The following is a 27,865-nucleotide window of genomic DNA, read 5'->3' on the forward strand; positions in this document are numbered from 1 at the left end:
TGATATTGTGTCATGTAGTGTTCGGTTTGATGTAGGTCCAACCAATTACAATTTCCCCAAAATGGCCAATTTACAGTACATTTGACCTCTGTGACCTTGAAAAGTAGGTCAAATCAAAAAAGACCCGGGTGACACATTGAATGGTTGTTAGAATTAGATGTACCTATGATATAAAATTGGTGCCAATCGGGCAAGTAATTAAGGAATAATAGCATTTTGAAGAATTTTGGATTTGGCCCCCTCCTGGAGGCCAAACGGCAAATCAGATCGAACCAAACTTCGGTACCTAAGATCACCTGACCAATGGGTACATATGTCCTTAACTTGTGATCAATAGTCATTGCGGTTAAGAAACGTGCCATAGTTACGGCCTGACGGTCAATTTACGCCATTTGACCTCTGTGACCTTGAAAAGTAGGTCAAATTAAAAACATGTGTGACACATACTGTACGGTGGTTAGATGTACCCATGATATCAAATTGGTGGCAATCGGGCAAGAAGTTAAGGAATAATTACATTTTTAAGGTTTTTGGATTTTGCCCCCCTGGTCAAGTGGTGAATCATATTGGACCGAACTTCGGTCCCTGAGATCACCTGACTAAGGGGTATATGTGTACCAAATTTGGGATCAATAGTCATTGCAGTTTAGAAACGTGCCATAGTTACATCCTAACGGCCAATTTACGCCATTTGACCTCTGTGACCTTGAAAAGTAAATCAAATCAAAAACCCGTATGATATGTGATGTATCCTTGCCAGGAGTACCTACCATAAAAGTTTTATTGAAAACGGATCATTAATAGGAGACATATCACACTTTTTATGTTTTCAGTTTTGGCCCCCTGGTGGCCAAGTCATGAACCAGACCGGACCGAAATTCAGTGTCAGAGTACCTCTGACCTAGGAGGTCATGTGTACAAAGTTTCAAGTTCATAGCACAAGCGGTTAAGAAACGTGCCACACAGGATACGGTCGACGACGACGACGACGGACACAGGGCTATCGTATAGTCTATAGACTCCCCTATAACGGTGAGCCAAAGAGGGCGATAAGGTTCTTATGAAGAATGTTACGAAGCAAGGCAAGTTGATGCCAAAATTTCATGCTGAACCTTTTGAGGTCATTGAAAAAAAGAGGTTCAATGGTTATTTTGCAAAGCGAGGCAATGAAGTGAAGGCGAGAAATAGTAGTCATTTCAAACCAATTTTGTATAAGGAAGAACCATTGTTAGAGTTTGAGTGTGATAAGAATCAATGTGATATTATTTCAGATCCTGTGACTGTCTCAGAGCCTAGTGTTCCACAGTCACAACCAGAGTCTTCAGTTCAGACTCCTGAAATTCGTCGTTCATCAAGACAGAGTGTCTTATCTGGTAAATATGCTGATTATGTCCTTGACATTGGAAAGCGTTAAGATCTTTTGGTGAATCATTTCTTCGGACATTTCTATTTTGTCAAGTGAATTGGAAAGTCTTTGTCTTTGAATGTTCCAGTTCTTGTCATTTGTTGGAACTTGTATTGTGTTGAAATACTAGGTTTTTTTTGTTTGATGGTACATTATACTGTTGAGTACCCACTTGATGAGATTCACATGTTCTGATGTCACAACATGGTTTTTATGTAATTTGCTGAACTGAATTACTACAGGTCTTGGTTTTAATGAAAATTGATTACTTTAGAACAGTTGAATATTTTCAAAAGAACAACTTAGTATTGAGCTTTAGTAGTCGGATGTACCTTTCTGAAAAAGGGGGGTGATGTAGTAAAGTTGATTCATTTATTGTAATGTCTTCTGCTATTCGCCAATCCAAATGTTCTGTGTGATTTCTCTTTGTGGAATAAAGGACTTCCGGTTTTGTAAATATCATGCGTTATTCCGCATCATTTCAGAACAGAGGGTCCCCAGATACATGCCCACACAAGTTTAGAACCTTCTACCTCAAATAGAAACGAAACGTGCCACCTATCGGTGATTTAGTGATCTTTAACCTCTCTGACCTTGAAAAGTAGGTCAAATCGAAAACCCGTATGATATGTGATGTATCCTTGCTAGGAGTACCTATATGTACCAAAAAATTTCATGAGAATCCGACCAAAATCACTGGTCCTATTGCATGTTTTAAGTTTTTGCATTACGCCCCCTGATGGCCAAACCAAGAATAATTTTGGGACGAAATTTGGTGTGAACTCCCCAAGGGCCCCAGGGTACATGTGTACCAAGTTTTAAGTCCAGACCTCAAGCGGTTACAAAACGTGCCGCTCTAATATACGACGACGACGGACGCCACATCATCGCATAGGCTCACAGGGTTAGCTCACAGGGTTATTTTCCGATCTTCCACATCGGCTACTTAATCCAATGTCAACAGTATTACTCAGTTCAATAAACCATCAGGCATAAAGTTTCAGAAACATTTTCAGTTTCTTAATCAGAATCTTAGCATCGTCTCTTTCCCCCGACATCTGAAGGACGCTAAACACAGGATTCAACTTTGTTTCCACCTCATCTTTGGCTGTCGATTGCGTAAATTGTGTTTGGATTAGCTGTAGCGTATTCAAGGCAACCACGACGAGAGGATCAGATACTTGAGAGGGCAGCAGGTACAACACCAAACACACATGGCTTAACATTGCGCACAGAGTTTCTATCTCATCACAGCAGCCCTCAGTCAACTCCTGTAATAAAAAGAGAATACAGTAGAACCTTCCTTAGCGGACACCTCCCTACTAAGGACACCCTCTCTATTAAAGGCCATATATCAAGGTTTTTTGCCATTTTCTGCTGTAAGACGATTTCAAAAGTGTACACTTTATACAATACACTTTATACAATACAGAAAACCAAATGCAATTAGCTCCATCCATTTTGAAGATATAGCCAATTATGTGTTTGACAACTTGATTACCTAATCAGGCTAGCAACTGGCTTGTTAGAGCCAGGCGGCGGGTTCAGCAAAAGTTGTGATGTAGATCAGGTTATCTGTACATGTCATGCAATCATAAAAGCAGGAGGGCCTTAATTAATTATGCACACCTGGAAGTAATGTGTTTCATTCACTATGGTGTATTGTGTGGCTCCGAATTGTGTCAAGGATAGCACAAAGAACAATCGAATGACGGATGGGACCCATTTTCATGAATTTCCAAAGCCAGTTGAACGAGAGAGGAGGAAGCTGTGGATTCGGAAGTGCAAACGTTTGGAGTGTTGGAAGCCTGGGCCTTCGGCCAAACTTTGCAGTGATCACTTTATCGATACGGATTATCACATGAAGCCGGATATCTGCATCCAACTGAATATTAAATGCCACTTGTTAAAAACAGCTGTTCCAACCATGTCAATTGCATTTAATGCCCAAGGCTGCTGAGGTCGGTTGTTATACATAATGTGTAGGCCCTATTGGGGCCCGTGATACCGCAGTGTCTTCTTGTGTTCCAGCCATAGCAAGGTAACAGCGACACAGATCAGTGTCAGTGACAGCCACTGTCAATGACAGATTTTTGTCATCTGACATCTAGGCCTATCTAACGTTGCACGGCATTATATCGTCACGTCAAGATGATTGTGCATAATACCGTCACTTTTCAATAGTAGTTCAGCGTCATGACATAACTGGCGATACAACACAGACGAGGCGAAACAATATTGTGCAACATTAGTCTGTTCAAAAATCATACATGTTATGCATCTGCAACCGTCTATCAATGTCTTCTTTGCTATATCGGCAGGTCTGCCATGCAAATTGATTAACCACAAATTCTAATCACTTTCGTCCGAATGATCACTCTCATTATGATCTAGTGATATTAATGGCTCGAACATGTACGGCTCAACGTTTAAATATCCTTCTGTATCGACCAAAACATCCTCAAATTCACTGCTCTCACTCTCTGAACTGTATGCGGAAGCCATCTTGCTTTGTTCTGACTGACCTGATCTACGTCATCAAAAAATCCCTAGCGGCCACATGTGGAACTAATCTAAAGTTGTGTGTGGTGGGAAATTCAAATAGTTTAAAATTGAAAATTGAAATAACTAAATAATGACTTTATTATTAGAATTTTTTTATTGTCTGGGATCTTGTTTTTTTAACCCTCAACATATTTCATGAGTATCAAGCATGTTTTCAAACCTTGATATATGGCCTTTAAGGACACTAGTTTTGGTCCCAAATAGGTCATTTACATTCATTTTGACCTCTCTAATCAGGACACCTCTCTATTAAGGACAGCACTTGTCAGTCCCGAGGGTGTCCTTAATAGAGAGGTTCTACTGTAGATGTTTTAATCTGCATACCGAGGTACATTTATATATATACATGTAGTTAATCCCTGAAAGTAAAGGCCCTATCCATTCGTTCAAATATTTGAAAATTGAACCCAAATGTTAAAATCTCCACATCTGTAAATATGCCGTTGTGTTAACAGCTTTTTTCATACGAATACTAACAATACCAATTTTCAGCAAACTTGCATGCATATTTAACAAGTATAAGTGAGACTTTTTAATCCATACTTAACTGACTTGATTATAACTGCACTACGGCATTGTGTATTTCATTAGGCGTGACATGAACAACAGGCAAACTTTACTTTACTTACCTTTATAGAGACAGCATAACACTTTGCCACATGGTTCATCATGGAGGGTTTGTACGTCACGTCTTGGAGCGATGATGTCACGACCTGCACCACATCGAGGAGGACACTGGAGACCACGAGCGAACTTGAAACACGCTCATCCAGGTAGTCGGGATGGACTAGCAGCCGGTTGTCATAGAAACGCTGCAGTACCATGGCACACCTGGCCCATTCTTGGGAAAGGTGATGCGGCAGGATTTTCGAGAGCACGAGAATAAGTTCAGAGTAGTCGATCCCCCTACCCTTTGGATAATCAAAGGCCTGAATTCCTTGTGCGTTCATTGACATCAAAAACTGGATTAACCTTTGCAACTGAGACAGCCTCTCTGCTGGGCAGAGTCCGGGATGTTTACAAAGTTCCTTTGGTGGAGTCAAGACTTTAGATGTCGAGAGGCAACTGTTCATGAGGTACTTCACAGAATCGCAATGATCTGAAATGGCTTGTTCGAGCCATTTTCTCTCAGAATCTAACAAGACGAAATCAGGTGATCCAACAATTTTCACCAAGCAGTTCAGGACATTGTCCTTTGCTTCAACCAGTTCTACACCACTTCTATCACCTCCCCAGAGCACACAACAGTAGTCCAATATATCTGCCAGGCACACCAGTAACGGCACACGCTCCTCATCACCCGGAAACTTGGAGCTTTTTGACCCAACATCAATGAGATGCAGCAAAATTTCCATAACAAATGGAAACGGCAAGCCAGACAGAGATTTGATTTTTTCAACGTTCACCAAAGGCAGGACGACGTCTACTCCAAAATCTCTCCCACAAAACACTGAATTTCCTTTGGACAAAAGTATGTGCGAAATAAACTGGATGAGATTTTTCTGCTGTTTCTCTGGCAGTGTTTTCTGCATTGCATTTTTTATTTCACTGGTCAGAAGATTGTCGTATTTGCAAACAGATGGTAGCGACTTAAACAACTCCGCTATCACTTTGCCTTGCCCAGAATGTTCGATACCATTCTCGACAGCAAATCTGACGAACTCCTCAGGGTTGCCAAGTGCTAACCAAGCAGCCTCAGACTGAGAGAGAACTTTAGAAGACAACTTGTTGAAAACCAAGGTTGCCGCGTTGTGGAATTCAGAATGTTCCCCAATGTATATTTTATGTTCCAGGGCATAATGAATCAAATCATCTTTCTTTGCGACTGATAGTTTGCAGAATAGTTGACGACAGACGGTTCTCACTCTTTCACTCAAATCATGATTCAGCACGGCCAGGGCAACATACTCATGAAGAAGTGTCTTCAAATCCTCAGCATTCCCCAGCAAGTGGCAGTGTTTTTCAAGAATGTCAACCCATCTTGGATCAGTTTTCAGAGCCCTGTCATTGACTTTGATCAAGTCCATCATAACTGTCTTACAATGGGGCAGTTTATTATCCAGAATGAGGGAAACATTGGTCAAAAGATCACACTTCCTATAAATAGCTTCAGTTTCTTTCACAAGGATGCTACTCCAAGATTTGTGCAGTCCTTCCAGACCCGTTGCCAGGTTCTCCCCACCCTTGAGAGTACTGTTTGAAAGCCCTTCCACATTTCTGAACACCCAAACCAAAGTCTTCAGCATGACCGCCACAGTGTATAGATTCGCATGACCAGGAATACCGTCACAAACTGTCCGCATATTTTCCAAGCTGAGCTGCAAATTTCCAACGTCGGCAAACAATGCTTCACTCTTCTCAAACAAGACTGTGAGGAATGTCACCTGTCTATTATTCAGCTGATCGTTGTTTATGACGGGAACCTCCGCATCCCAACCATAATGGAGACGCTGTATGCCAGTGTATACCGCATCAGTCCTGTGTTCAGTCTCAAGCAACTTCTCACCCTTGCCAAGAGCACACTTTTCCAACAAACAGCAAAGACTGAGATAAACCTGTAACGTATTAAGCTGGTCTGTTTTTACCAGTGCTGTTAGGATTTTCTCCAGACTGGCTTGGAGATCAGCAAGGAGTACCTCTGACGTCGGTCCTAGATATGCATTGGGAAGCAATGGATGAATAGCTCGGCACAATCTAGGCACGTTTGTTGTGTCAAGGTCACTGGACAGGTGTTGGATGAAATCACAACGCATACTGGTTAAAGCGGCAGTTTCAGGGAAGCTGGTTAGGACCTGCAAGAAGTAAAACAAATTCATAAATAACTACAGTCCATCTCTAAGTGTTTTTTTTCTGCATCATTTGGGGCTCTGGAGCGTGTACTATTTATCATGACTTCTATGACGTTTGTTTTTTATTGATCTTTGCCTCACTACCAAATAGGATTGTCACATTTCAGTTACCATGGTAACAACAAACTTTTGTGTATGTACTTGTGTGTATTTTGACTCTCAAGGGTGCTTATATACCTTGACAAAACTTCGTTCCAGATGACAAGCACTCGTGAGCTCAAAGAGGAACGTATTTTTCATTTCGGGAAAGACGCCGACAAATGGATTCTTCTCTGTGTCATCTTCGAGCGAAAGACATTGTGTCAATAGGCAGGTCACAATTCTCTGTTGAATCTCTTCCCTCTCTCCAGTAGCATTTTCCCCCTGACATCCGTCGAGAAGCTCCATTATCGTCTCTCTCAAGGTGAGGATGGGAAGTTCATTGGAATTCTTGACATCGTAAGCCTTAAGACCGCCAGGCCACTGAAACATGTGAAATACAAAGAGAAAATGATATGACTGACTCACTAAACTGCCATATGGTATTTCGTACTGAAAATGCATGCCCTGAAATGAGTTTTTAATGAAAAGGCCAGCGGCCATTGTGCTCACCGTAAAAATATCTAGTAGATAAGTACGACATGTGATGTATCGTTTCTTGTAGTACCTAGCCCCCGGTGGCCAAGTCAAGAATTAGATTGTAGACCGAAATTCGATGTCTGAGGTCATCTGACCAAGAGAGAAGCTACTTTTTAACATACAACATCAACATCAAAGAGGATACACTATTACAGATGACGACGACGGACACTGCGGTATTGTATAGACTCCCCTACAGTGAGCCAAAAAGGAATTGTACAGATCATAAGCACTTCCTAAGACATGTTTCCCATTATTCCTGCTTCTGTAAGCAACATCAGTCACTATTTGTAAACCAAGCAATATGTCCGGAGAAGTGCTTGCCCTTGCTCAACAAAGAAAGATACACACAGTACTAAGTTATGCGACAATAATCAGATTAATTTTTTTTCAATACAATATGTCCTTCCTTTCTCACTCTTGCACTCTCTTGACACTTCACAGTGGGCAAACTCCCAGGATTGAAGAACTAGCTCCAATGCTGTAGGTGGCACTGGCACTGAGCATGAAAATTTAAACTAAGGTCTCGTTAGGGAGTTTTTCCCAAATGATGACGTGCCCCATTAACAGGACGTAACATCTATTTTAAAATGCGTTTCCAAAGTGAATGCATGAGGACAACCCATTTGTGTCATATATCACTGGAAACGCCCGATTCCCCTGATTCTGCAGGATGTTAAATCGGGCATTTTATTTCTTTAAATAAATCATTAGCGTCGCATTTGCTCCTAGCTCTGTTCACCATCCCAAATGGCAATATTGCCAATTGGGCCGGATAATCACGAAAAACCCCAAATATTATACATTTCTTCCTAAATAATTCTTACAGTGACCATTCTCCCATGAAAGACAGTTGCTTACGCTACACAAAAATCAAAAAAACATCGAGGGTCAAGCATTGAACTTTTGAGATATGTTGAATTTTGCACAAATCAGCGAAAAACGCACCAACTGGCACTGGACGGCATTTCAACACGGGGCCGACGCACATCCCAAGTTCAGTGTACACATACGTCGGCAACAACAGTATAAATGCGTAGTTTCTTGTTAGCCGCCTATAGCATTCCGCGAAGTTACTATTTATAGCTCACAAGGTCATTTTCATAAGATATTGATGACGTTTTAGTCACGTGACAGTCGGACATCGACACTAATTTCTACGCATTTGAGCTTACTAGCATATACCCATGGAGCGGGCAAAGTTGAAATGTAATATACATTAGTTAAATGGGCACGATGATTGAGCTACAATAAATTTCTAACGTTACTGAAGTTTTATTAAAGGTTAAACACGAAATTAACTGCATTTACGGACTTATTGCTGCTATCTACATGCAACCCCCAATAGATTGATTGGAGTACGCTATTTTGCACAATGCATTGAGACCAGTGACAGCAGGTCCTGTTCCAAATAAGGCCCTCACATATTAGGCATATCACCTACCCACTCCCGTACCCAATGCCACTGTCGGACCAAAGCCAGGCGCATGGAGAGATGCAAACGCAATTCAAACTGACAACATCAGTCAGTAATGAATAAAACAAAGAGCAAGCGCTGGCCACTGTACATATTTTGTCCATCCTGGCATAACTGTTTATTGATACCCTGACTGCATGTTCCGGTAGACCACTCTGCAGAATTTGCCTTATTACTCAGGTCAGTGTTTCTCGAATAGAACTAAAATAGAACAGGCTAATCTCCCTGCTAATACCCTGCACCATAGACCAGGTTGTATAGCACTACATATACGTGCTGGAAGCTAATACTGATGTGGCAGGGAGAATATGCGTGAAGTTTGTGTATGCTTTTGAGAATGAGCGGAGCTCTCCAGTCGACGTGCTCTCTGAAAAGTTGTTATTTATTCTAAAACCACAAAGATATTCGACGTATGACACCCTCAGTGACACTCTTACGTATGATCCAGACCTACGAAGCCAAAGGTTGCAAGAATTCGACGCATTTCCAAGGCCCAATTTTGAAACAAAAATTACCTCCTAAATAGCGGCCACAACGCGCATTATTGTATAGATTTCAAAGTCAATTATCCTTGACCCTGCATTGTTTTTAGCATGAATAATACCATAGAGTCAGAGAGAGAAATATTCAGAACAATTATGTAGTATTTCCGACACTCGGACATGTACCACATTGAATCTAACTGCCCTAGTTAGAAAGCCTGAATCCATTACGAAACCGCATATTTGTGCGATATTGCCTGTAATTCAGCGATGGGGAATTAGAGGGCAGCAGCTGCAGTGACGTCATCTTCGCGGAATGCTATTGAGTAGCGCTCTAGGTTTCAGAAACTCCAAAAAAACATGTCTTTGCCAAAACAACTGCTGAATCAACACTGAAATACTGTAAGGACCGAGAAATCAATGATTTTAGGAACTACGGTGAGGGGGGGGGCTGCGCATGAATAAAAAAAAAACTCCCTAATGAGACCTAAGGTTTATAAGAAATCTGAAAACGATTCATGAAATTTGAAACCTCATCAGCCGACTACCTGCCTATCCGCCAAGCTCAAGGAAGAATACAGCAGATTAAATTCCCTTGTCCATTCCATCTCTGATGATCTTTCTTGCTGAATTTATATATTAAGACATCTGTAATCAGAAGAGGAAGGGTAAATTCCTACATATGGCGATTTTGTTACAGCAATGTAACCACTGCGACAAGTGGTGAGCTTTCTAGAGGTTTTGTACGGCTCCAGGAAAATTCGTCCCCGGAAACCTCGTCCCCGGAAAATTCGTCCCCTAGGAAAATTCGTCCCCGAGGAAAATTCGTCCCTGGAGAATTCGTCCCCGAGGATAAATCGTCCCTGGAGAATTCGTCCCTGAGGATAATTCGTCCCTGAGGATAATTCGTCCCTGGAAAATTCGTCCCCTAGGATAATTCTTCCCTGGGAAATTCGTCCTCGAAGATAATTCGTCCTCGGAAAATTAAACAAAAGTTGAAAGTTTCTGACATTACTTTCTAGTAATAACTACTACTTACTACTTTCGACTTTTCTCATTCATTATATCTCTCTTTACTACCCTACTAGCTAGTTACCTACTCCACTCTTTTCATAGTAGGTAGAGGTAGGCAGGCGACATTTTTTTTTTTTTTCAAATAAGTATTTTTACTGGTCAGAATGAAAGAAAAGCTCTAAATTCTTCAATAAAATATTTCGCCTGCCTACTTCTACCTACTATAAAAATAGTGGGGTAGGTAACTAGCTAGTATGGTAGTAAAGAGAGGTGTTACACTGAATGAGAAAAATCGAAAGTAGTAGTTATTACTACAGTCCATTCGACAAGACTTAAGAGCCTTCGAAAGTAAAGTCAGAAACTTTCAACTTTGTAAAATATTCTGGGGACGAATTATCCTCGGGGACGAACTTTCCAGGGACGAATTATCCTCGGGGACAAATTTTCCGGGGACGAATTATCCTCGGGAACAAATTATCCTCGGGGACGAATTATCCTCGGGGACGAATTTTCCGGGGACGAATTTTCCTTGGGGACGAATTATCCTGGGACGAATTTGCGGGGACGAATTTTCCGGGGACGAATTATCCGGGGACGAATTTTCCTGTATAACCGTTTTGTACTGACGACCACAATGAATTAGCGGGTAAATGTGGTGCCGATAGTTTATCAACTGGCTGAAAGGGGCGGGGCGCTGTAGTCAGAATAACATTTTGTGATTAATTTTCGCCAAATAGCACAAATAAAGTTAAGTAGTCACATTCCCAGTTAGCTTATGAGTTATGTTACCAGAGATCATAAAGATTTTTGCATTTAATTGTTTTATTTGTTATTTATTCACATGTAGTAGGTCAACTAACGATACAAGGCAGTGTGTACGCATACCATCTAAACCATGGGAGAAATGCAGTGTAGGAATGAAGTGTATAAATATCAGCTACGCTATTATGTATGCCAAAGCGGTATACTTTGAGCATTCTGATTCGGTGATAGAAATACCCTTACAGTTTTGTTACAGCAATGCCCATTGGCTAATCGTCCCGCCGCACGAATTCCTGCTATTTGTGGTAGTCCATAAGGAGATCCAATTAGGATGACGCGATGGACTCCCCAGGGCCATTTAGCCAATGGGCATTGCTGTAACGAAAGTTTAAGGGCATTTTCTGTCACCAAATCAGAATGCTCAATCAAGGTTTAACGCTATGACATGCATCTAGCGTAGCTGATATTTATATACACTTCATTCCTAAACTTCATTTCTCCCGTGGTTTAATGGCATACATTTACAGTTTACCTATATGTGAATAAATTAAAAACAAAACAATTAGATGCAAAAATCTTTGTACGATACAATCTCAGGTAACATAGCCATAGGCTACTTGGAACAATATGACTACTTTTAAACTTAATTTGTGCTAATTTAGCTACGGTAATTAATGTTGACTACAGTGCCCCTTGCAGCCAGTTGATAAACTATCGGCACCACATTATGGTTGGCAGCCGTCATGACGAGTAAAATGCTGTCAGCAAGTACCATTAGGCATTACCAGTCTCTGTAATGACTATGAGTGAAAGGCGTAGTCTGGTGAAAGAGTCTAGCTTAATTGTCAGTACAAAACCTCTAGAAATTTCACCAGTTGTACGTCGCAGTGGTTAGGCAGAAACGAGGCCGGTCCACTGCATCCGGAGTGTAATTTTCGCATATGCACGCCATCCCAAAAAGGGTCATAGGCTTGGTTTGTGTGACGAAATAAAGGACATTTCTCGGTTCCTCATTAGAACAAAAAAGTGACAGTGACTTCTTGAGTCAGGCCGAGAAATGTTTTCGGTCGATTCGTCAAAAACCTAGTTTTCTCCTCGAAATTTCACTAACCTCGTGCATTTTTAAATGTGGAAATTTCGTGCACGGTAAGCGACTGACTAACTAATCTAAAGGAAGTTCGGAGTTGAGTTTTGCTCGATGTACTTTGAAAAGATATGTCATTGACAGCAATAATTTGTATTCTGTAAACAGAAATCCCATCTGAATTAAGTTATCTAGCCGAATATTGAATCATACTACCGAATCATGGATAAATGTTATGCATTTTTCAATTCCCAATTTCTTGACGTACTTACATGTGGTTAGTTCCGAAAAATGGAGGCTGACCGTGATCTCGTGGTTGACGTCGAACCGTCCAATATTGCATCCATGCCATCCAGTGCCACCTTGGACGCATTGTTGGTGAATGGAACAATATATACCCTAACCTCTACATCCGATACTGGCCATAGTGAGCTCGTTTCTGACAAAATTGTCCTGACAGGCCCAGCCGCAGCGGACGAAAACAAATATAAAGACTCTTCGATTTCTTGCGCAACATCAAACTTGGATGCACATAGCATTGAAGTTGATACAGCCAGTGGGTATGTTTGCATGTAACATGTGTAACGTTTTGTGCCCACAGCTGAGGTTAACATAGAAAACCGGATTTTTGGGAAACATCGACTTTGGTCCGTCTTTGGTCGACTTGTTTGACGGCGAAGGCCCTTTCCTGGGCCAGGATGCCTAATGATGGTGTATGACTATCACTATGTCTATGACCAAGTCGGCCAATTACTAACTCAGCCTGGGTTATAAATCATTGGTTTATTGGCATAAGTTTTTCTAATATTTTTTTGTTTTTTGTTGGTATATATAGGCCTACTATGTATTCATTCCTGTTGGAAATTTGAAGGAAATTCATTAGGATTTGAATGAAGGATAAATCCATGAAATAACGACGGCGGGTGGGGAAAAGTCGCGGTAGCACTCCAAATGCACTTTCATGACTGTGATTTCATGGATTTCTCCTCCAAATCTTGATGAATTCTCTTCAAGTTTCCACCAGGAATGAATAAATAGTAGGCATATATATAGCAACAAAAAAAACCAATATGATGAAAACTTATGCCAATATGAATAAAGCAATGATTTATTTTATAACCCAGGCCGAGTTGGTATAGGGCGAGTTGGCCCGTAAATGATAGGGCTTCCCAATGCCTCAGGAGGCTTGTGATTTTAGACAACATCTCCCTTATCTTACACCCAAATGTCATGAAATTTTCAGGAAACGTGTTTTTATGGTGTACCTATTTCGCTTATTTTATTTTGTTGACTTTATTCCTGACTTTAAACCTGGGGGATGCTGTTTAGGATGACCCGTTTTCACAAGCAAGAGTTGTAGAATTCTGAGTTCGTCATACATGTAGAAGCGGAATTCTACAGCGCTGCGGAATTCTACAGCTTAAATGTAAATATAAATGTCGTTTTCATTTCAGGATGGTGTGTATGAAAGTTGGCAATACTGTGTATCAGATGCCCTTGTGTGGGGTTCCTCCTGCAGCCTTGGATATTGCAACTGGTAAGTATCATTATCCCCATAATAGCGATTGTTCTCAATGGGGACTTGTCCCAATCAAGTTAGTCTCGATACATCTCTTAAATAGTTATATCAGAGCCCTACTTTCTAATAGACACAAAGACTGGTTTGACAAGGTTTGTTTAGGCTCCATCTAACCAGCAGGCGTTTACCGTTAACAAAAAGTGACTGTGGGTTCTGGCATTTTCCGGAGTAAATGTTTTATCTTTGACCGTGGCTTGGACCTTCTGACTTGTCTGAGCTTTCAAATTTGCTTTGCTCTGGCTCTGGTTTGTCACCTTGTTCAAACCTGACTATGGAAATGCATTAGCCACATATTGATGAAAAATGGCAGGGCTTTAACTATAAATTTGTAATCCAGCTGAAATACTAATATATGGTGTAGAGTACAACCTCTCAATTGTTGACACCCATGGGATTGGGCGTTGGTGTCTGTAATGTAAAGGTGTCTTTAATAGGGAGGTTATGTCATTATTGTCCAAAAAGTGTATCATGTGTATTAACACGGGGTCGTGAAGCCTGCATATTCCATCCACTTAGTTTGTCCAAAAAGTGGATTCACGTGGGTCGTGAAGCCTACATATTACGTATTCCATTTAGTTGTAAATATTAACTATTTCAAATAATTTGATACCATTTATATGTGAACTTGAAATTACTTTACTGGCATTTCTAGTGGAGGTAATATTAATTTGCCAGCATTGATATCAGGTTGTGTTCGCACACTACATACTACATAGGCAGTGTATACATCATTATAGTTGTATAGAAGCATTTGATTGAGCTACCAAACATCAAGCTTTATTCTTTGTAATAAGAGCACAATGGGACAAACAACTCAATGGACTGCAATTAATGTTACAATATACAATGGCTTGGCAATGTGATGCACAGTGAAGATAATTAAATAATACATTCGGTTTTAATTAGGAGAGCAACAGACATTAAATTCACTCCACCCTGAACTTAGTGTCTAATTATGTTCATCAATTACGCAAACTTCACACCTGCTAGGTTTAATCGACTACCTAAGTGAACATGGAAAGCCATTGTCCGTAATTGCGAGGTGATTGGACCAAAAAGTCACCATGGCAGTGTCCGCAATTCGGAGTAGAGAGGTGTCCGCCCTACAGAGGTTTTGGTTAAAGCAAATGACTTAGAAAAAATCGGGACTGAACGAACATGTCCGTAATGCAGTGCAGAGGTGTCCGCCTGGCACTGGCAGAGGTGTCCGCAAGGGGAGGTTCTACTATAGCTCTTTTTTGGGCTTCAGTGATATATTCTTGACAGGCCTTTTCATCTGCATTTTAGGTCAGCTGCTTTCATCTCATGACTCGGTCCTCACATCTCAAGGGAACAACTTCCTGGAACTTTCCATAGCTGACCCAGCGACAGATACGGATACAGGACAGACTCTCCCTCCTGGACAAAATCTGCCCGACCTGTCGAAACTTGTGCCAATTGAAGAGCCTTCTTCATCAGGACAAGACACAAACACCATGAATGTATGTATTATGTAATAATTGTTCAGTTGGGACTTTCAAATCTAGCCCGCAATGTGCCTGAACAATTCAAAGCAAGCAGTGATGTGTTACTCTCTCTGGTTTGCTAAAACAATTACTCAAAAGCCACTAGTCAACTTAAAATATTTCTGACCATGAAGAATGCAACAACTGGGGTCTAGTCCGAAATGTGTCATTCTGCTGTGAATTTCTTAGACATGTGCCAACACCCTGACGGCAGAAGAGTCCTGCATCCTTCCGGTTTTGTATTTTTTACTGTTTGTAAACATCTGTGTAATCAAATTTTTTTAAACCAACCAATTTCTCATGTTCCAGAAGAGGAAAGGAGGTTGGCCAAAAGGGAAACGAAGAAAACCGGAAATCGGGGATAAGAATGCTCCGAAGGCCCCAACAACAGGGTAAGTCTTAGAATGCTCCAATGGCCCCAACAACTGGGTAAGTCGTAGAATGCTCCAAAGGCCCCAACAACTGGGTAAGTCGTAGAATGCTTCAAAGGCCCCAACAACAGGGTAAGCCGTAGAATGCTCCAAAGGCCCCAACAACTGGGTAAGCCGTAGAATGCTCCAAAGGCCCCAACAACAGGGTAAGTTGTAGAATGCTCCAAAGGCCCCAACAACAGGGTAAGTCGTAGAATGCTCCAAAGGCCCCAACAACTGGGTAAGCCGTAGAATGCTCCAAAGGCCCCAACAACAGGGTAAGTCGTAGAATGCTCCAAAGGCCCCAACAAACAGGGTAAGTCATAAGGCCCTTTTCCACTACCGCACAATCTGTCCCTGTTCAACTGTGCCGTGCTCGGTCCGGACCCGGCCCACTTGTTTTGTACCATTTCCATTGCGCGCAATAATATCCAGGCCAAATTCTGGTGTCCACATCGGCCGCTGTCAGCAGCGCTACTCTCCTATTTTTGGAGTTAGGAATGTAAGTAAAATTCTCTCTCAGACTTTTAGCTGCAGACGGTTATAATTTTCCCTTACCAATGGCATTGATGTCAGTGTCTGAAAATTCATCTCCACTGGCCAGATCTCCGGCAATACTATAGATATCCTCCACTGGCTCTGACAGGCTCTCCCCCGAAGTGGAATCCTGCAATTTTGAACCTGCAGCTGCATTGGCAATAGGTGCCCCTAACGCGGCAGGACATGGCTTCTTGGTCTTGGAAGTGGTCGTTTTTAGCTCAGCTGACTAAGTCAGCCGAGCTTGTCAAATAAGTTGTTCAGTGGCGTCCGTCTGTCCATCCATCCATCCATCCATCCATCCATCCGTCCGTTAAACCCATGGTGCACATTTTGTAACCGTAAGACCTAGAGACTTCAATTTTGCATTTCTGGATACTTCTGGTCAAACTCTACTTTCAAAACAAAATTTGTCGCCATTCGACCTACTTCCTGCGAGCGAGAGTGCATGAAGGAAACTGGCCTATATCGGCCTAGGAGCAGCAGAATTAGTCGAAATATGCTCTAATATTAAGATAAAATTCTTGAAAATCTATTTTATTGAGAAAAAGTTCAAAATTTTAACAGGAGAGGGCGCTACCTGCCTTTTAATTATTTCTGCCGATTCAAATTCCCGCCCGATGACGTCAGCCATCAATGAAGTCTCCTATTTGCCAGTTCTCAAAACATGGCAGCTACACAACAAAAGCAGTAGCTCCAGGAATAAATCACTGTTCACTTCAGCTTCGTAATCGATTGTACCCCCACTTTATTGTGTTTTGTGTGGTGTTCCTCTTCAATCAACGATGTAAGGCCTTATTATGTTGGTTTTAATTGAGAAGGTGCATTATAAGCGGCCTACGAATTACCGAAGCGGAGACAAAATGGCGGCATGTTGTTTACGCCATGTGCAATAATCTTGGAGCTCAATGACACTCAAGTACCCAATTTTCTGCTAAAAAAGTAGTCTGGTAGGCGATATTATCACTAGTTCGTTTCAGTGGTAGTCATAAGGTCTTTAGGGACTAAATTCAGAAATTAGTTCTTAAAAATTTGGCCACATTTCTGTGAAAACGATATCGGAAGTGCATGCTCTGTTCGCGATGACATCGCCGATGTATTTTGAAGTGGAGAATTCCCACAGTATGTGCAGTGAATCGGCATGATTCTGTTCGCCTATTATGTTTTAGTTCTACGATTCTTACATGAGTAAAAAGTAGACATTCTAAGCAATACAATAATGTCACTCCCATAAAAATTGATTGGAAATTGAGGGAGCTACGGCATTCTGTTCGGCAACTGGCAGCGCTGAAAAAATACATTGCATACTGTACACTACCAAATAACGTAGGGAATCACCAGAAATGACGTCATCGCTGGTCTTAATAGAAAACTACGGTGGCGCAGTAGAGCACAAGAAAAGGTTTAGCATTAACTTCGTCATACAAGCTTCAGCAACAAAACGATTTCTCATGAATGATTTATTTGATCATCATCAGCTTGTTTCCCCTGATAGATAAAAAAATGATTTACAATTTCCATCAAAGTTTTCTATTTTGTGTATAGTCACATGTTATTTAACTGGCAAGGAGCCAAGCAGTTTTGAATATTCGCAGGAAAATACTTCGTACTTGTAAACGAGGCTATGACAATGAGTATCCTCATTCATGGCATAAACTTCATGTTTCGGTAAATATTTTCATACGATGATTTCACCCGAATTATGGTCAGGATTGAGGAATGAACAACCAAAAACATTGGTACCCTAGTGAACGCAAAAGGATATCAAATACCATGGAGCATGCCATTTTCATGCATAATGAACTAAACACCGGGAAGATATTAATGATATTAACTCAGCTGAGCGCCAGGCCCTTGGGCCTCTTGTTTGCAGACTGGAGCAGAATTGACAGCCTTGACATCGGCCTGTTTCCCAAGATTTCATCCATCCTATCGTAGAACTCCCAAGTTTTCCGCCCACGGCCGGACCGGCCATTGTTATCAAGAACTTCCCGATACTTTTTTTTCATTTTTTTCACTTTTTCCTGGCACTGCTTGCCATCACGTCCTTCGAATCCTGACATTGAGAGGGACACGGCGATTTGCGAAAAAATCTTATTATTGTGGCGAGCCCCCTCCAATTGAGCCTGTATCGTCTCCTCGCCCCAAATAGTAATCAATCGTTTCCGGAACGCTCCATGTTGCCCCTCTTGTTGTTGCTGAAGGTGCTGCTGCTGGCATGTTGTAGCGATATAAATCAATAACTTACGACAGAACTGCACAGTGACAGAAATACAGGGGGAATGACAACGGTCAAGGTCATTAGTGAGCATGCGCACTATTACTCAGATAAGTGGGCCCGGCCCAGTTCGCGTTTCCACTGCTCATTTTTATTGCCGAACCGTGCTCGACCCGGGTCGAGCTCACGTCCTTTTGGGGGGTTCGGCCCACATGGAAATGGCACCGTGCCGAGCCCGGTCGACCCATTTCCATTACACTTTTTATAACTGAGCCGTGCTCGACCCGGGTCAAGGCCCGGCAATTTTTGATAGTGGAAAAGGGGCTTTAGAATGCTCCAAAGGCCCAACAACTGGGTAAGTGGTTCGGGTACCGTCACAGTTGACATTAGTCTAAACTCTAATGTTGCATAAACATACCAAAGTGAATTATCTAAATGGGAATACCCACCTCTGTGAAGTCTACTTCCAGATGAAATCTCATGAATGTGTGGCCAAAGTCGGGTTCACTGGTCTTACTGTAGTGCAGTAGTGATATTCTCTTGTCAAGCAAGTAGGGTAAAGTGCCCTGCTCAAGGACACAAAGACGAAACGGCGGTGATCTGGGAATCGAACCCATGACAGCTTGATTATGAGCCCGGTGCTCTAACCCCTTTGTCACTGATCTCCCCCAAAGGATAGTCTTTTGATGTGAGTTTAGAGTTAAGTGTCAATATCAATATCAATATCAATTGTTGCATAGTAGAACCTCCCTTAGTGGACACCTCTCTATTAATGACACTGGGTTTGGTCCCAAATTGGTTGTTTTCATTCAATTTGACCTCTTTAGTCAGGACACCTCTCTATCAAGGACAGCACTTGTCGGTCCCGAGGCTGTCCTTAATAGAGAGGTTCTACTGTAGGTGTAAGGTGGCTAATATTTAAGGCCCACCTTTTCTGCTACATTCGTATTGTGGAATCTTACATTGTGTATCTATCTATTTGTTATTTTGTTTAGGTATGTTTTATTCGCCATTGAAAGAAGAAAAATTCTTGAAGATGAAAATCCGCAGTTGTTCTTCCCAGAAATAACGAAGATGCTTGGAAGTGAATGGTCGGCACTGCCGGCCAAAAAGAAACAAAAGTACTTGGATGAAGCGGAGGCTGACAAGAAGCGTTACATTGAGGAGCTGAAGGCCTATCAACAGTCGGACGCTTACCAGAATTTTGTGAAAAAGAAAAAGCTGAACGGACATGGCAGTAAGTGTTTGAAATTTTTTAACAGAATGTTGTAAAAAAGTTACTTTAAAATGTAATAGCATCAGCCCTCCTGGTTTGATCCAGTCTTTTTATAAATATTCAACATCATCAAATTCTGAGCTGTTTAGAATGAACGTGACAAGTCCTGCTCCAGTCATTTCTGATCTCAACATTATGCATGTATCCTCGTTAGGTCTGTTTCTCCTGTCCAGGAAATGTATTCACCTAGTACAACACTGTAGACAACTCGGAGGAGTTTGCCACACTGATTTGTTGCATTCCATATCGGGTGACGACTTGTGGCCACGTCTCGCCAGCTTTCAACGTTACGAGATTCATCATGGCGTAAAATTCTAAAATACCTTGGTACCGTAAAGTCAACTTTTAAATGGAAAATGCATAAGCCTCGTTCTGAGAGTGGAGTGTTTTGGACACGCAACCAATATGCTCTACCAAAGTTCCCTCGGGTTGCACTAAAATGTGGAAACCATGCACACGTCACGTCAATGGAATTTCAGCTCACTTCAGAAGTTTGAGGCTCTCCAAACACTGCTTCAAACACAAATCAGCCAAGGAAGCATCAACCACCCTAAGTTTTCCTGGTAGAGTACCTGGGGACAGGAAAAAATGATGAGGTAATAAAGCGACCTACCCGACAATCACCAACTACTCCATACCTCCTCTGCTGAATTACTAAGAGAGTAGTTGATTCATCGTATCATGTTCTTTATGTTTTCAGATTCGCTCGATGGGGGCACTTCAAATTCCGTTATAGACTTAGATGTAAGTGGATAAAGTCTATAGGCTTTCTGCCTGATACGCCGGTACCACCTAGGTACACCTAAAGTTACATTGCTCGAGACTAAAAGAAAGGGAGATTTCGCATATACCAGACATTGGCATCGCAGAGATCGTAACTTGACCAGCAGAGCACAGATGGCACCACTGGGCTGGGCGCTAGTTCACATGTTCTTTGGGATGGGAAGTACGGTTGAAAAGGCGGGGCAGGGCGCAATTCAAAATTGTTTTTTAAGGCAGGGCGCTGTGTCCCTCTTAAAATGCCTAGCTAGGGGTAAGTTATGTGTCAACATATTCCAAAAAAAGCCTGATATATACACACTCTTGTGTTTAGCAAATTAATTTCATTTCGATTTACTAATTTTAATCTAATTTCATCCTTTTCAGGAGGATGATGGCTTGTGCTGTAAAGTCTGTGATAAATACTTTAACTCGCTTCATAATAAGAAAGAACACATGTTTGGAAAACTTCATTTACAAAGGATCAAAGGTGAGGCGATGACTAATATCATAAATGTTTGTTGTGCTCAGAGATCAGGTTTTGCCTGACCTTGATAACGATGTCTTAAAGGGGGACTATAGGAAGAAGCAGCAGGGTTTAATTGGCCATACAGATGACTAATATGCATGGTAAGAGCACTGGGTCATGTCAGATTCAGCACTAAAGATGTTCCTCGTACAAACATGAATAATTTTGACGTACTGTGAGATGTGAGCGACCCCTATTGGCAACTTAGTGTAACTTTATCTTGCCTCCCTAGCTGCTGCCTATATTGTCCCTTTAAACTCCTACACCGTTTCGTAAAAAAGTTGACATTTGTATTTGAATTTGAAAAGTTTCAATTGCGTGAATATGAACTTGGTTTCAGCAAACTGGTATGCATAATAGCTGCACTACAGCATTGTGAATATGTTCTGCATTTCTCTTTTCCTGGACCACCAGTAATCACGAACAGCTTGTCCCTTTAACATGTTTAAGCCAAATTTATCCACTGCAGTATTATGCACACGGACAGAGCAGACCTGCCAACCTATTACGATTTTCCGTATTTTGTACGGATTTTGGCCGAAAAAGGCATTTTAGTACGGCGTTACGGAATTGCTATCAAAAATACGATTTTCAAAAAAAAGTTTGTTTTTTTTTCGTTTCGTTGATTTCGTTTTGTTGATTTCTGTGCACCGCCAAGTCTCGCGCAAATCACATTAACTTTTTCAAATACATTGGCATTATGATACTGCCAGCGTTTCTCCTGCGTTGCGCACGACTCACTCTCAGATTACAATATGGCGGATTTCGATTTTGACGGCTTGAATTTGATGTTCGCACAGAGATTGGACTTTATTAGTGCTTCTCAAGGAACAAAACTGCTGAAAGTTTGTGATAATGAGTCATTTATGTGTTACTGAAAGACCCCCCCAAAATACTGAAAAAGTGACAAATTCAGGGGGAAAATACTGAAAGGGTTATTTGGGGGTTGGCAGCTCTGACGGAGAGAGAGTGAGCGCAGATAACGATTAAAACGGCCAGTTGAAAAATCAGTCTGACGCTGAATGCTCATTTTGTCTCTCTGCTTCGTTTCAGGAGAATACGAACTTGAGCAATATAATAGTGCCAACCAGAAACAGAACGACAATCTCATAGTGCCATCATCTCGGAGTACACCTGTCGAGTCAGCAGAAGAGAAACATGAAAACACTGTGGTAGATTTAGATAGTTTTATACAGGAATTTATGGAGAAAAATATGGGTAAGGTGTACTTCTCTTTTATATGAAATTTGTCTGGAAAAGAGGATGTCGTAAGATATTTTCGTGCTGATTACTAAAAAGTTCGAGTCACCATCATCACATAATTTACCACTGGAGGGAAGTTTGGTGTCGGGGGATGGAAAAACAAAAAACAGTACTGTCAATACCTGTAGGTATAATTGGGAGAAAAACAAGGTATGAGTGAGGTTCATATTGCCTTCCCTGGCTGTTTTTGAAGTGTCAGACCAACACAGGCCTTAAAAAGTTTTTCCTTTAGAATTCATTGCATTCATGCAGTACTAAATCATTGCACCAATTATGTAACTAATTCTGCACTATTCTTTTGTAAACCGTAGAGTATTAAATAAACACATATATAATTATAACAACAAACTTAAGTCATTTGACCCATACAATGTACCCATATGATTATAAAAATCCTTTAAAATGCTTTTAAAGTCTGTAGAACTTAGAACTCTAAAAATGTAGGTCTGACGCGTTTTAATCAAGGCCGCGGCTATTCTTACGACGATCCCTAATGCATTTTACATACAAATTACTGGTTATTCTTACGACGATCATTTTCACCTTTTTGGGCCTTAATCTTAACCCTGACGCTCACCCTGACCCTAACACTTACTCCTAGCGCCAATCCTAACCCTAACCCTTCCTTTACACTAGTCTTATCTCCCTAGATCCTCAGTTTAATCTCTGAAATCGCATAAATCCTAAGTTACGACTAGTCGTAAGAATAGCCACTTTGTTTAATCAAACGATGATAGTCTTGTGCCCACAAAGTAACTTGAGTCTCCGTCTTGTTGATGCACTGTGTCTGTGGAGAATGTGTTATGTCAATATCAGTTCGGTCACCAACCTGCCACCTGGGTCGTTGATGTTTGCTAGTTCACATGTCATTTCGGAACATGCTGTACACTATTCACCAGTGCCTGGTTTTGTATTTCAGAAAGAGAACTAGAAATAAAAGCGCTAAAAGACTCGCTGCAAGCTGCCAGTGAACTGAATACACAATATGGAAAACAAATCACAGAAATAAGGGTGAGGATTACATTATTTACTCGATGTGTTGAGTTCTATACATTGTGGTGCTTATTGAAGGGAAGCCAGTGGCATTATGCGACTGTATTGAGGACAACACTTATCAGTCCCAAGGGTGTCCTCTATTAAGGACACCCTTGGGACTGATAAGTGTTGTCCTCAATAGAGATGTGTCCTGATTAGAGAGGTCAAGTTGAATGGAAACAAACAATTTGATAGAGAGGTTTTCTCAATAGAGAGGTGTCCGCTAAGGGAGGTTCCACTGTACATGTTTTTTTGTGCTAATAAGCCTAATTAGGGGACATTTTGTCACGGCAAGCTGTTGAGGTTATTTGTAATTTCAGCAGCAAAAATTTAAAGGACTGGACGTCTCTGAAAATGGCAAGCTCCACCTAAAATTAGTAAAAATGACATACCTAGTATTTGGGGGTTTCAGGCATTAATTTATGGGATTTGGGAGAAAATTGTGCATTCTGAGGTGTAAAAAAATTCTTCTGGGGGGTCAATTACCCCTAAAAACAAAGAAAAAACAATTTTTTTCTTTTGAAAGTTTTTAAAATTGGGATTTTTTTGATATTTTTGGCTCCAATTTGGGGACATTTGGCAATCTGTACACCATTTAAGGGTGTGAAAACTATGCAATTGAGAGGCCTGTAGTGGTTAGAGTACCAGAATCATAATCGGGTGGTTGTGTGTTTGACTTGTCGAATGATCGCCAGTGATTGTTGTGTCCTTGAGCAAGACGCTCAAAGAGAAATTGCTTCATCTTTGGCATGACATACTACAACCATTTAAAAAAAAATTGGCTCTAGCCTGTACAGCTCAAAATTCCGGGTTCAGTTGAAAGGGTCGTTGCTTACGTTTAGTTACTGTTATAATCTATTTATTTTCAGGACCTTGATACGAAACTAGAACAAGATCTCGCCACAATGAAAGCATACGGTACATCCTTGAACGCCCAGATTGACATGCTGAAAATGGTCCCGACGTTATTCGGGGTGATAAACTTTTAGTTATTTATTTCCGCCAACATAGTATGGTGTGTTTGCCGACAGAGGCTGCAAAATCTAGTCAGAAAGTCATCAGGGGAGCAGCTGGTTCTTGAAGTGTCAAACACCGTGGAGCTGGTTAACCGTCCTGTTTTGGAAGAAAAATGGTATATGTAAAATAAAATTACTTTCAACCCGAAAATATTTGCGTGCCATATATTTTTGCGTTAACAGATAATCGCAAACATATAAAGCTATGATAAAGAGCATCTACGGTAATTGAAATTTTTCGGGCGGGTTGTCAAAACACTAAAACAAAAAGTACGAAAATGATGCAGTTTCACAAACCCTGAAATGAATTGGCCGTGAATATTACCGGATTGGCATTGTATTCGTCTCATCACAACAGTGTTGACTTTCTGAAATGGTGTTCAAAATCAGTTTTTTCCATAACAGATTGCCTTGATAATCTATGGTCGAATCGATGCGACTCAAATGTAAGCCATGCCAACAGAAGCAAGTTGTAAATGAAATAATTAAGGGTGAATTATTATAAGATAGGCCCACAAATGAAAAATCACCATCTTAGAATTGGGACATCTTTTCGAGATGCATTAAGGGTGGTGGTCAAACAACAGGATTCTGCAGAGTTAGTTCTGATCAACCCTTCACCTGCGAAGTGGGCCACTCCCAAAGTTTTAGGCACACACGAAAGCACGCGTTTTCAAACGCATGTCTTTGTCAACCTGAACTGAGTCTTTTCTGTTATTTTGCAGATGGTAATTTTCCAACTTTTGCTATTTCTGGGCATATCTTATAAAAAATCAGTCTTAAGATGAGTTTGGAAAAGAAGATTCCACCATTTCATCGGGTCTCCACTAGATATTTGCATGGTATTTGTGTTATGAAGTAAATGAACTATTTTAAGTGCATTACTGAGGTACATTGTATGCATCACCTTAACTTAAAGTCTAAAAAGGCAGGGCAGGAAAGGGCACAGCCTAAAGAACGCAGGGTGCTATGCCCTGCTTTAAACGGTTGTGCAGTAACCACTTATGAAAAAAATAGGGCTGTTTCCTTCCGAAATTCTAGAATTCATCTTTCAGAGTATTTCTTTAGAGATCTATGTGTACTGTTTCTGCTTTGCCTGAACAAATGCGAAGTTTTAACTCTTTTTCAGATTACTTCATTATAATTGATGGCCTTTACCTTCAAAGATTTTAAACTGTGTATCACAACTTGTTATTCAACCAACCATGGAACACTTTTTATCAACTTTGTCCAGCCAACACATACATTGAAAATCGATCAAGTTCACTGAAACTACAGCTGATGCTACTGACTGCAAAAAGTACCCTCTTGTTGGCTCACCGTTCGGGGAGTCTATACAACACCCCTGTGTCGGTCGTCGTATCCTGGGCACGTTTCTTAACCGCTAGGGCTAGATGGCTAAAACTTGGTGTGATGGTAGCTTTGGGCAATATGCCCAGACATATTTTTCTTCTTCGCGATATGACCTACTTTCTGGCCTCCAGGCGGCCATCTTGGAAATTGTTTTTTGCCTTTTTGAAGCTAATGATTGTACGTATCTAATAAGGTTAAATGACACTTCACCCGGGTTTTTGATTTGACCTATTTTTCAAGGTCACAGAGGTCAATCTTCACTAAATCACCGATTGCTGGCACGCTTCGTTTCTATTTGAGCTAGAAGATTCTAAACTTGTGAGGACATATATCTAGGGACCCTCTATTCTACCCCAAAAATTTGTCCCTTCAAATATGGCCGCCAGGCAGCCATCTTGAAAATTAAACAAAGTCGGATTGAAAACAAAAATAAAGTCCTATTACTCCGAAACTAATGATCGGTTTGCAACCAAACTTCAGGTTATTATGTATCTATGTTCTCTTATCAATATCCCTAATTTTCAGTCAAATCCCATGACAAATATGGCCGCCAGCACCACATCCCTGACCATGTCCTCTCAGTAGCTATGGTCCTTGGCGACCTTCACCTGCTTTGCCACCCACTTGTTTGTTTTGGTAAAAGTCTTGGGCTGCACCACATTGTACCTTGGCTGGTCCAGCTTTGTGGTAGCCTGCTGGCGACCTGAACCATAGTTGTGGTCAATTGCGGCCAACTGGGTACGACAAACTATGCCCTCATAAGAGAAATGCTGTCTCTTCGGGGCATATTTTAGCATGAGGGAATGGTACACCTCCAGATCACCTGTATGGCGGAAGAGGGTGCATTTCTTGAGATCTTTCCTTACATTTTTGTTCTGAACAATCTTGACCAGGGCATCATGAGCCTGAGAACCAACACCCAGCCAAGACTTCTGCCTCCTATCCACATCACTGAGAGGAGGATGCTCACACTGGTGAAAGTGCTCCTTGTCCCTCCAGGAATGGATGTTGGCTGTGTGATTGATCACCGATTTCCACTTTTCCTGGAGGATATCAACACTACCATTGCAGGATTCAGCGCTCCACCAGAAATGATTACTGATCGACTGCATCCACTCTAGCAGGGGAGCCAATGGTTTTTTTTTGCCACACGCTTTGGTAATCTTCTTCAGGATACTTTTACAAAAGTGCCACAGGTCAAATTGGTGGGCAATTTCAGGAAATTCGACCCTCATGATTTTTCGAATCACCGTATGTCTATCAGTTGCAAGGATACTGATATTAATGTCCCACTTCTTCAAGTTGTTGAGGCATTCCCTCAGGCCCATCGGCTCCATTGCATTAGAGTTCTTAACACTGGGATCTGCCTTATTTTTCACTGTGAAATCCACAATGAGGCCTGTTTTCGTGTCCATCACTGAGTATGTGCAATACTTTGCACAGTGCCCTGGGCTATCGCACCGCCCATCGCCAGAGAGAACAATGTCCGATTCCTGGCTGAGCCCATCCAAGACCATGGTCTGACACGTGATCCATGTTTCGTTCACAACAGGGAACAAATATTGCTTCTGAAGCACATAAAACTGGCTCTTGCCAAGGATTGGCATTTTCAGGTAGCTTGACATGTCTGCTAACTTTGCATAGGTGGTGCCAGAAAACAGGACAGCAGCAGAGAGCAAAAGATTCCCAGCCCCCATTTTATCCAAGGTAGGTTGTGATGACCAGTTGTATGTGCACCCCGCTTCACATTTAGAAGTAACGATGAGCCTAGACCCAGACAAAATCTTTTTTACTTCCCGAACCCTTGCTGCACAACCTGGTTTCTGGCACCTCCTAAACAAATCCATCACCGAACACTCAAATACAATAAACTTTCTATCGTCAGCGATGTTGTCTGGCACAGAAAAGGTCTTCATGTCCTCAAAATCTGAGCGCGTGTCGCTGGCGATTTCATCCATCTACATGTCCGAGTCCATATCCGAGTCTGATTCACTATCAGGTAGTAAGAAGTCCACATCGTCAACATCATCGGGGGGGTCTTTGTCGTCATCACTGCTCTCGGGCTCCATTTCCACAACCGAACAAGTTTGTGTGGCAATTTCCGTTTCCGGAGTAGAACTGTGGTCTAG

At 41.4% G+C, this 27,865-nt stretch overlaps 3 protein-coding genes across 3 annotated transcripts; 1 reads left to right on the forward strand and 2 right to left on the reverse strand.

The window, feature by feature from the left end:
* Nucleotides 1-801: 801 nt before the first annotated feature.
* On the reverse strand, nucleotides 802-9,949 carry LOC135489340 (uncharacterized). The gene is made up of 4 exons (XM_064774653.1): nucleotides 9,929-9,949; nucleotides 6,997-7,281; nucleotides 4,600-6,762; nucleotides 802-2,676 (listed from the first exon to the last, which is right to left on the reverse strand). The coding sequence occupies exons 2-4, from the start codon at nucleotides 7,204-7,206 to the stop codon at nucleotides 2,392-2,394; spliced, it is 2,658 nt and encodes an 885-aa protein (XP_064630723.1). The 5' UTR covers nucleotides 7,207-7,281; nucleotides 9,929-9,949; the 3' UTR covers nucleotides 802-2,391.
* Nucleotides 9,950-12,564: 2,615 nt separating this feature from the next.
* Nucleotides 12,565-25,267, forward strand: LOC135489635 (high mobility group protein 20A-like). Its single transcript, XM_064775070.1, has 10 exons — nucleotides 12,565-12,816; nucleotides 13,711-13,793; nucleotides 15,123-15,316; nucleotides 15,650-15,732; nucleotides 19,501-19,742; nucleotides 20,482-20,525; nucleotides 20,928-21,030; nucleotides 22,123-22,287; nucleotides 23,252-23,343; nucleotides 24,237-25,267. The coding sequence occupies exons 1-10, from the start codon at nucleotides 12,602-12,604 to the stop codon at nucleotides 24,354-24,356; spliced, it is 1,341 nt and encodes a 446-aa protein (XP_064631140.1). The 5' UTR covers nucleotides 12,565-12,601; the 3' UTR covers nucleotides 24,357-25,267.
* A 1,047-nt stretch (nucleotides 25,268-26,314) lies between these two features.
* On the reverse strand, nucleotides 26,315-27,433 carry LOC135489984 (uncharacterized). Its single transcript, XM_064775625.1, has one exon. The coding sequence runs from the start codon at nucleotides 27,431-27,433 to the stop codon at nucleotides 26,315-26,317; it is 1,119 nt and encodes a 372-aa protein (XP_064631695.1).
* Between the last annotated feature and the right edge of the window lie 432 nt (nucleotides 27,434-27,865).

The sequence above is a fragment of the Lineus longissimus genome, chromosome 6 (assembly GCF_910592395.1).
Source record: "Lineus longissimus chromosome 6, tnLinLong1.2, whole genome shotgun sequence".
In the NCBI taxonomy this organism is placed as follows: Eukaryota; Metazoa; Nemertea; class Pilidiophora; order Heteronemertea; family Lineidae; genus Lineus; species Lineus longissimus.